We start from the raw sequence: 10,603 nt of genomic DNA on the forward strand, positions 1-10,603 counted from the left end.
CAGAGCTCCACAGAAAGCCGGAACCACCCTCCAGGCCCTATGGGGACCCATTGGAATCTTGCTGCTCTGATGGCCTATTGGGAAGGTCTCGTTCCACACTAAGAGCTTCCTGGTGTTCGTCTTGCAGAACCTGGATAGAAAGCTTGTCACAGTACGCCATGAGCAACTGGCTGCGCTCTGCAGAAATCGGACAGGAGATACAGGAAGCCTGGATCGTGCAGAATGCCGTAGTCTATGTCCTGAACCACAACCACCACCTCCTCATGGCCGGACGGCAGAAGGAGCTCGTGGACGCCTTGACCCAGCTGCTGGGCATCGTCAAGGCCATAGGCCACAACGGGTGGGTGTGAGTCCTGCAGGAGCTGTGGGGCCAGCCTGTGTCCAGTCTGGGGGCTGCGGGGGCTGTGTGAACCACGCTGGGGTGTCGCACTAGCCATGCACCCTGCAGCCGGTGCCCGCCCACCTGAGCCGCAGGCAGCGCCTGTGCATGGACCTGTGCAGCCTGCAGCTCCCCACCGGCTCCGGGCCCATCTCACTCTGCTCCCAACAAAGCACTGCAGGAAGGGTTTGCCCAAGGTTTGAATCGCTCGGGAAAACAGAGGAAAAGAGTGAATCCATGTGCAAGTCTCAGTCTGGTTTTTGGGGTTGTGGGTGGGTTAACCTCCACATCTGTATTTTTTATCCAGATGGATGTGAACTTGTGAGAGACTAATTCTTCTTTCAGCTAATATTAGAAATTTGAGAACATCGGGTTAGGTCAACGTTTTATCTGACTAAGATGAAATTCTAAGGCTCTCTGTATGTGTTTTTTGTTGGTTTGGTTTTTAGTCTGAACGGTAGCCTTTTAATTTTTTTCTCCAGATACTTAAGTACAAATGTGAGGGAGGGCCAGTGCAGCAATGCAGGCGCATTGTTATTTTAAAATAACGAATATTAAAGCAACAAGTCATTGCCAAGTGGGGCTCACCTCTCCCCGAGGCAAGAGGCCCGAGCGGGGTCCCCTCCTGACAGGGGGGTGCCCGGGGACGTGGGGCTCGGGGGAGCCCAGCAGCCCTCCCTGCGAGCCCTCCTCATGGCTCGGACGCCTGCGAGTGTCTGCTGCAGGCAAAGAGCAGACCCTGGACCTGCTTCTGCACGTGGAGACTGTTCCTGATGCTTCTGGCCGTTCGCATGTTTCAGTCCCACAGTGCTGCCCGTGAGACATATGGGGGTCCATGTCTAAACCCATTCCACCCGGTGGCGAGGTAAAGGCTTGGGCCATTCTTCATGGCCTCTTGGGTGTCAGGCAGCGGGACCGTGGGCAGGTGGCCTTTCTGCCTTGCCCAGTGCCTCACAGGACACTCTTAGGAGTCCAGCATAGGGCACAGATGTCATCTCTCAGTGAGAAGCTGCCCGCTGGACCGTGGGGATGCCCACTGCTCTGCCCACAGCGCTCCCCGCTCCAAGGGCCTGAGGGCGGCGGCATCAGCTCCTCTGCTTCACTCCAGCAGATGACAGTCATATGACACGTGGTCACCAGCCAGCCCTGGTGGCAGCCTTGAGCCTGGCCTGCCTGGCCTGCATCTGGCTGTGCTTCCACGTGCCCACACTTGTTTTCCAGGGACCCCATGATGTTAGTGACACTCTGCAATGCCCTGGCTCGAGGCTTGATCATCAGCAGTATTCCAACCCAGACATCTGAAAAATCGAAAAGACTTGTGCGACCAAATGTGTTTCACACTCCACTGGACTCTGGAGCCACCTCCGAGATCAAAATGGCGGTGGAGGTGCGACACCCGCGCTTCCTGCATGAGGGAGGGTGGGGGGAGGTGATGAGGGACCCCGCGCAGACCTGGGGTCGGGACGCGGAGGCTTCTGATGGGCTTGGGAAGACGTGAGGACCCAGCCTGTCTTTTAGTGGAGGCGACATCAGTGAGAAAACTGGTGACTCCAACCACCGGGAAAGGGCAGGTGGGGGGTCACCCTCCCAGGCTTGGCTCACACCTCTGCTGGTCATTCCAGAGCAGAGGAAGATGTGGACGTAAAACTGGCAGGGGACAGCACTAACAGTAATGGAAAGACAGGCCTGTGTCCCTGAGGACAGAGATACAGCGATCCCAGTGAAGTGTTGACCAGGGAGGGTCAGGTGCCCATGCCACCCGCCCCCCGAGAGGTGGGGCTTGTCATGTTGGTAATCCATCACGAGGGAGAGAGAGTGGTGGCCTTGCTGCTGGATGTCACAGAGCGTTTGATGAGCCATCGCCCATTTTTAGCTCAAAACAACCTTATTCAACCTGGAAGAAAAACATGTTTTTTAATGAGTTTAAGGGAATCTGCCAAAAGCCCCAGCAGAGCCCCTGAGCGCGGACCTGTGGGACGCACTCGGGGTGAGGACAGGAGCAGAGAAGCCTGTGCAGTGAGGCGGGAGGCAGGGAAGGCGCACGGCACAGCGCGGTGGGAAGCCCACCCTGTGCGCTTGCAGCCGGCCGGTCTGCAAGCAGCGCTGAGGTCGGGGCCCGGGTGGAGGAGGCACTGACCCGGGCGGGGGCTCCACTCCCGGCTGAAGGGGAGGGCGGGGGTGTGACTCGTCGTGAGGGGCGCAGGCAGGTCAGCATGGGCCGGCCCGGGGAGGTGGGCGGTGGCCAGGCCGTGCAGGCTGCAGGGCCACTTCAGGGTTTAAGTCTCCATTGCAGAAGGGACAAAGGGACAGCGCTAGGGTCCTGCAGAGAACAGGAGCGAGGGGGTGAGGAAGGACAGGGGCTGCTGTGGGAGGAGCTTCCCTCCTGGATGTGATGGTGGCTGGGTCCAGGCAGTGGCAGGAAGAGCGTGAGCTGACAGTCCCCAAGGATGTACAGAGCGCCACCGTCAGAGCACAGCAGAGCTCAGCAAGGCACAGCTTCCACAGGAAGGGGACGTGGCACACGGCGGTGCTCAGGGCAGGTGCCAGTCCTTTGGAAATGTCCTGCCAGAACGGGACGTCTGCGCAGTCCCACCTGGGCGCCGGTGTAGAGGGGTGGACTTGTCCCCGGATTAATCTACGGAATCAGTGCAGCCCACGCAAACACATTCCGATGGGACATTCTGTGGAACTCGACAAGATTGTCTGAAAGTTTATCTAGAGGGCAGGATGGAGGGAGCGGGTAGGGAGGACAGTGTGCAGGTTTCTGTAGTGCTGAGATGCTCTGCACGGAGCAGGGACTCACGTGCTTCCGTGGGGCAAAAGCCAGCGAGAGATTGTCCCAAGGTCGGCTAAAGGTCATTCTTAGTGGCCACAGTTTAATGCACTGGGCTGGGCTCTGAACAGGGACTCACTAATCTTCACGGTAACCCATGCACTGGGTTACACTCCCACCTAAGATTTGGAAACTGAGGCTCAGAATTAAGAACCTGCCCTCCCTCCTCACACCGCTGTCAAGGAGGAGCTGGGACACAGCCCGGGGCTTCAGGGCACCAGCTTGTGCCCCAGCACCACGTGTAAAACACGTGGCAGGCCTGAGCCCCCAGTTTGGGGCTTCCAGTCCTCACCGTCAATGCCCCCCAGAACCAACAGCCCTGGCAGGGGGAGGGGCACTGGCTCAGCTGCCTGGCCCTCACTGGTGGCACCTGTGGTGACAGTTGTGTGTGCACATGAGGTGGTGACAATTTGGGGAGCACAAGGGCATGAGGAGCACCGTGGGCTCGCCATTGCCATGGCGACTGCTTCCCGGTGTGGCTGCGCGTTGAGCTGGGTGTGTGTCAGCTGGGGTGAGGGCTGCTGAGTGTAAACCACCTTTATGGTCTGGACCCAGGGCTGGCGCCGTTCATTTTTAATGATTTGGGTCTTGGCTCAAGTCCCCCTGTTTAGCATTCAGGTTAACGAGCGAGGACATGTTCACTTCAGGTCTGCGAGTTTGCTCTGAGCCTGACCAGCGGGAGCGTGCCCGAGGTGGCGGTCCCCAGCAGCGCGCGGCAGCAGCTCATCGCCACCTGGGTGAAGGGCAAGCAGCTGCTGCAGCAGCAGATCGGGCCGAGGCTGGGCACCGATGAGCAGGTGCGTGTCACGGGGGCTTGGCGGCCAGGATCCCCCCACCCGGGGCCACTTAGCCGAAGTCTGCATTACGGCTTTAGGAGCCGCGAGCCGCGGGAGGGAGCATCTCCTGTCAGGGAAGGTTGGGGGCTTCTCTTTCCACTGAGGCTGCTGCCGGTGGCCCTCCGGAGACAGTCGCGAGGCCTCCTCTGCGTGCCCAGGCTGCAGGGCCCAAGAGGCACTGTGAGACAGCCCTGATTGAGGGGACTGCCACATCAGGGAGGAGCCCAGCCCAGGGCCCTACAGAGGAGGGGCGCAAGGAGGTGGAGCCCGGTGAGGGACCCCCAGGCAGAGAGGCAGACACAGGGCCCTGCTCCTCCTGTACGCAGTCCCCTCTGGGCTGCCACTGCTCCAGAGCCCACCTGCCTTCACCTCTGGCTGGGTCACCGTGGCTATTGGGTGGCAGCACCTTACATACTTGAGGGCGGTGTGGCCTTGCGTCTTTTCATTCTGTGAGAAGACAATGTGGAGGTGACATTTGCAAAAATAGCCTAAGGTACAAATACTCCATATTTTGTGATCTGATTATTGCCATAAAAGTAATATTTCACAGAGTTAATTCGTGAGCGTTGCAGGCTCTCCACAGCCTGCCCTTCCTAGTGCCCTCGACTGACAGATGCTCAAAGCTTCCTTCCCGCCAGGGCAGCAACGAGGACATCAATGCAGTGACCAGAGTGCTTGTGGCTTTGGAGATGTACTCGTGCAACGGGCTGGGCCTCATGGACTTCACTGTCCCCTCCCTGGCCCAGGTGGGTGTCACTGGGGCTCCTGGGGGTGTGTCAGGAGCTGTGTGCAGAGAAAGACCCCAGCCCGAGAGAGACGAAGAAGCTGGGGCTCAGCCGGTCCTGCCTGGGCTGCCAGAATTCACAGCCAGGCCACATCCTCACCCCCTGCCCCCTGCAGAGCTGAGTGCTCAGCCTCAGTTGCACATCGGGAGCGTCCCTTGACCCTTTCTCTTCATGGACCCTCTGTCCTGCCCCTCAGCGGCTCCCATGTCTGGGGCTGCACACGCCTCACCCCATGTCTGGAGACAGCCCCTGAGTGGAGTGAGAGCCACATCCTCACTCCTGAAATGCCCTTGGTGTGTGGACGTTGGGGGCACTTACGCTGTTGAGTGCAGAAGCTCGGCTTCTGTGGCACTTACGGTGCGACGGTCCTTACAAATCATGGATCTGTTTGGAATAACATACGCTGAACAATCTGTGTCCACATGAGTGTTAAACCGTGCTTAAGGTTTTAAATTAAATGAGCATGCCCAGCTCACACAGTCACCGTCGTGGGCTGCAGGCTGTCAAAAGTCGTCATCACTCACACGACACCCCTTCTCTTCCTGCTGCTGCCCGGGAAGTTGGTGAAAATGGCTTCTGAGTGCAACTGGTCAGACCCCTTGGTGGAGCTGCAGACCCTGACACGACTGACACACTTCGCCTGCGCGGCCCGGGACCACGAGGTCACCATGGCGTGCTCCCAAAACGCCATTCAGACGGGCATCAAGAGCCTGAAGACATTCGGTCCGTAAGTCACCTCTCCTGTGACGTAGACCAACTCCCCACATGAGCAGGCACGTGAGCACGTCCCATCAGGGCGGACCAGAGTGCAGGAGAGCACACGCGTTGGCTGAGGAGCCACTGGCCTAGTGGTGACAGGGAGGACAGGTTTCCCTGCAGGCCATGTCCGCACATGTAGCCCGTGGGTGGCACAGTCAGCTGTGTTAGGGACTCTGAGGTCTCCTGTGCCTCAGCACGTGGGAGTGTGTGGCCCACTGGCCGTGTATGTGACGGGAACAGAAGGGGGGTGTCTTGGTAAGTTCAGGCTGCTGTGACAAAGTGCCACAGATCGGGGAGACGTAAAGCACAGAGATTTACTGCCCACAGTCCTGGAGGCTGGACGTCCACGGTCAGCGTGGCTGGTGAGGACGTCTCCCTGGCTCACCGACGGCGCCTTCTCGCTGTATCCACATGTGGCGGAAGGGGTGACGCAGCTCTCTGGGGTCCCTATTTACAAGGTCCCTAATCCCACTCGCGAGGGGTCCACTCTCATGACCTCATCACCTCCCAAAGTCCCCACCTCCTAATGCCATCACCCTGGGGGTCAGGAGTTCACCATGTGAAGTTTGGGGGACACAGACATTCAGTCTGTAGCAGAGAGAAAGTGGTTCCCAGGTCAGCAGACTATGTGCCATTCCCAACAGACGTACAGCTCTGTTTAAAGTAACTTCGAGTAGACAATAAATAAACTTGGAAGTAATTAAAGGACACTTTCAGTGAAGGGACATCCCCTGCGGTGTAGCTACCACTTGCTCTCTGGAGGCAGCTGTCCTCCCAGGTCTCCCGGGTGAACAACCTCAAATCCTCAGTCACCAGAGCAGCCACCGAGCATCTCCTCTTTTCCTTATAGTTTCTGTGGTTCTCGTTTTTAATGGCTTGCAGTGTTCTGTTAAGTTGGTCAATAATCATAGTACTTCATCTTCTGCCTACTTTTGGACATGAGGCTGTTTTAAATTGGTTGCTATTACAAATACTTCTGCAGTAAAGATTATTTTCCTTGAGGTGGTTTTCTTCTCTTTGGCTTATCTCCTGAGTGTAATTATCCTGAAAGATGAAATTGCTGATTTTCTGTGGCCGAGGTCCAAGGTGCCCATCCCAGCCCTTCCCCCTCAGCCGTCATGGGCCTTGTGGAGCTTGTGGGGTGCTGACTTTGGGAGGCAGGGTCGTCTGCCTCCCACTTGGTCAGAGTTCCTGCAGGGACAGGGCAGGCAGCATATCCACTTCACTCAAAGTGACAGCTCTGGGGGCTGCGATGAACAGCCCTGGTGAGGATTTGGAGTCAGCAGAGGATGTGACCTGAGACGTCTTCACCATTGTCAGCCCCTACGTGTCCAGGGTCTGCACGTGCTGAGGAGCATGCCGGGGACAGCACGGTGCCNCTTTGGCTTATCTCCTGAGTGTAATTATCCTGAAAGATGAAATTGCTGATTTTCTGTGGCCAAGGTCCAAGGTGCCCATCCCAGCCCTGCCCCCTCAGCCGTCATGGGCCTTGTGGAGCTTGTGGGGTGCTGACTTTGGGAGGCAGGTTCGTCTGCCTCCCACTTGGTCAGAGTTCCTGCAGGGACAGGGCAGGCAGCATATCCACTTCACTCACAGTGACAGCTCTGGGGGCTGCGATGAACAGCCCTGGTGAGGATTTGGAGTCAGCAGAGGATGTGACCTGAGACGTCTTCACCATTGCCAGCCCCTACGTGTCCAGGGTCTGCACGTGCTGAGGAGCATGCCGGGGACAGCACGGTGCCCACTCCCATCTTAGTCTCCGCACACACTGCCCTTCACTCTTCTCAGTGCATGGGCACTGCTGCCCCAGGTCCAGGCGAGGACACCGAGGCAGGCCAAGGCTATCACTCACCTGAGACCAGCCAGCTGGTGAGGGGCGGAGCTGGGAGTGCAGCCCAGGTGTGTGGTTCAAGGTCTCACTTGGCAGGGGAGGCTGTTGTGCCTGGCGAGGCCTGTGCAAGCCACATCTAGTGCCCTGCACGCACCAGGGTGAGGCTGGGGACGAGGGAGCCATGATGGGTCCCAGTCCTGTCCTGCCGTTTCTTGCCACTGACACCAAGGGGCTTTTCATCATGAACAACCCTTCCTCCAAAACAGTACAGACCGGATTTGCTCTTTAGAGTGGTGTTTCTATTTGGCGTTTCTAGGTCAGAGGCTACAGCTTATTTTTCCTCTACAAAAAAAAGCTCACTTGCTTTCTGATGTCCCACCCCAGCCAGCCTTCCTGTGCCACCAGTGGGGCCAAAGGGAGCGTCCACAGCCATGCCACTCAGGTCCCTCAGTCGCCCGATGTGCTGAGACTAGAAGATGGAACAGTCGCTCAGACCACCCGCTGCCTGGCAGTGGGACGTCTGTGCCAGGCAGGGGCCAAAGGTTCTTTCTGCAAGTCTCTGATCTGTGGCATTTGGGGTTCCCCACCTGAGACCAACTCTCCTCAGTCACGGTAAAGCCAGATAAGACAAACCTCCATCTGTGAAGCTCCCCGTCAGCATCGCAGCCACACTCTGCGTGGGAACTGGGACTCCCCAGACTTTTGAGAAGCCCCTTCAGCTTTAAAGAGAAGACCAAGTGAAGGAATAGGAAGATCACTCTGGATGAAGCAGACAAGTAAGGAGCAGAAGAGAACATTAAAAAACAAAAACAAGATACTTACAAGTTAAGACGTAGTGTTATGGGAAGGGACTAATCAGGGACTGAAGATCTCTAGAAAATTAAAAAGATCATTTCTGGAGTTGAAAATAAATTTAATAAAGGGTTAGAAGATAAGGCTGAGGAAATCTCTCAGAAAATAGATGGAAAAGGGCAGACAGAGAAAAAATGTGAGAGAGAAGAAATGTGCAGGATCAGTGCAGGAGGCTGAGCATGCGATGGCAGGCGGGAGAACAAAGACAGCAGTGGAGGGAAACTGAAGACAGAAGTGGTCTGGGAGCACGTCCAGAGTCCAGGACACCACTCGTGACTGACACCACGCCCCACCCCACCCCAAAATGCCAGCAAGAGGGACAAAGAGATGCTCACAGTGCAGACACATCAGATCACCGTCCACTCACAGAGAGAAGTTCCTAACAGTGTTTGAAAGGAAGCCACCTACAAAGAAGCAGGAAGCAGAAATGCAAAAGAAAGCAGAGTGTTCTAGGTGGAAATAATTTTCAAGCTAGAATTCTAACCTACCCGAGCCGTCAGTCAAGCATAAGGTTAAAATAAAGCCATTCTTAGACAGGGACCCAGAAAATGTTACTTCCTGTACACTGTTTTTAGAAAGTTACTTGAGGATGTGGTTCAGAAGAACAAGGGAGTAAACCAAACAAGAGAAAGATATGGGATGCTAGAAATAATAGATTCAATCCAGAAAAGCAGTCGAGAGGTGTCCCAAGGTAGGACGGCTGTGCTGCTTGCTGAGAGGGGCACCTGTCTACACTGGACAGGGTGGAGGAAGACCCTGGGAGGGCAGGAGAGAAGAGGAGCTAATATTGGGAGGAGCTAAAAGTGTTGTGATAAAGGGAAATAGAACAATGATCAAAAAGCCAATTGGGAACTCCAGGAAAAACATTTACATACCTGTGCTGTTTTTGATATCCCGTTTTTATGATTAACGTTTTGACAAAGAAAGAAACATTTTGACAAAGAAATCCTCCATTTTGACAATACAAAAGTAATTCAAGGCATAGACAATCTACTTTAGTAGGAGGACAGAAAGCACAAAACGGAAGAGCACAGGTGTCGCACTCACCTCAGGAGGTGGGTGGTCGGGTGTCACTTGTCAAGGGCCCAAAGGATGAGAAGCTAGTGTAATATTTTCAGGTACAAGGATGATAAATAGGGGAAGTAAGAATACTGCTATTAACTAGCTACACTAGCAGGTTAGAAAAGGCAATGGGATGGTCTGAGGAGGCTAAACTCCCATTTATCAGCGTAAGAATCCTGCAGGTCATCTAAAAATGGATAAATTGAGAAATCAAAGCAGAAGCTAATTTTTAGAGGTAAGTTTCACCTGCTGAAAGACAGAGCCAAAGACTTGGAGTCATTCCCGCTAGTGAACAGGACTGAGAGCAAGGGAGGTTATTCTCAACCTCCTTGATAATTCAAGAATTATTTTTAAAAGAGAGAAAGAAACTGCAAAGACATCTTCATAGAGAGAGTCAGTGCAAGAGCGCCACCGCATAAGGCCTTCTCGTGACCGAGGCGAAATGTATTTTCCTGCTCATTGGGGCACGGGAAAGCCCGTCAGGAGGATGTGGGTGGCGGGGCACAGGCTGTGACAAAGTCTGTGTGTCCTGGCCTTTCCATTCTCTCATCACTGAATCTTAAATTGAGTTTTTAAAACCAATTCTTATAATAAATATACTAAAGATGTAAATACATATGGTCATAGAGAAAGAGAGCAGCCATAGAAGACTAAAAATTTAATTTCTACTCTAGGGTTTTTGACAATCATTTGTAGACCCTGGTTGTCCTCTAGTGGTGACCGGTGTCATTGCACTCGGTAGGACAGCACCGCTACCGTGGGCTGGACTGTGGTTCTGTACGTTCCACCACCCACGTCCAGGGGCCAGCTGTGTCCGGCACGGTACTGGGTTCCGGGAGGCTGGGGGGACACAGAGATGAATCCTTTTTTGCTCAGTGAGAGATGTCACACTTTGTGGTCATCTTGCCGGTCACTGTCAGAGCCCTGGACCCCGTCCTCAGTCAAGCAGGACACACAGGCACATCCATCCAGCCACATGATATGCACCACAATTAACATAAAAGATACTTTTAAAAAAAACCACTCATATTTAAAATTCTGATCCTTTTTTTCCATGTTGAAAGTATGTGTCGAAACTCTAGTATGGAATTTGCCAGAGTAATTCTTGTGACAGTATTTCACAATAATAGAAGAATAGCTTTCAGTTCCTGGTGCAAAACAGTGCAGTTAGTAATCAACTAGTATTCTCAACTGTGAGTGCGTACTTGCCAAAATAGGTTTCATGTTTATACTATTAATGTAAAGGAATATGTATTAATGAGAAAT

At 54.4% G+C, this 10,603-nt stretch overlaps 1 protein-coding gene across 1 annotated transcript in view; it reads left to right on the top strand.

The window, feature by feature from the left end:
• Positions 1-127: 127 nt before the first annotated feature.
• The window catches only part of CFAP46 (cilia and flagella associated protein 46), a gene marked incomplete at its 5' end in the record, with an annotated part of 94,385 nt that continues 83,909 nt past the window's right edge, over positions 128-10,603 (top strand). The window contains 5 exons of the mRNA XM_008583148.1: positions 128-340; positions 1,601-1,766; positions 3,860-4,009; positions 4,687-4,794; positions 5,394-5,560. Coding sequence (XP_008581370.1) covers positions 128-340; positions 1,601-1,766; positions 3,860-4,009; positions 4,687-4,794; positions 5,394-5,560 — 804 coding nt within the window. The remainder of the gene's footprint in view (positions 341-1,600; positions 1,767-3,859; positions 4,010-4,686; positions 4,795-5,393; positions 5,561-10,603) is intronic.

This window comes from Galeopterus variegatus, unplaced genomic scaffold (assembly GCF_000696425.1).
Source record: "Galeopterus variegatus unplaced genomic scaffold, G_variegatus-3.0.2 Scaffold2839, whole genome shotgun sequence".
Classification (NCBI taxonomy): Eukaryota; Metazoa; Chordata; class Mammalia; order Dermoptera; family Cynocephalidae; genus Galeopterus; species Galeopterus variegatus.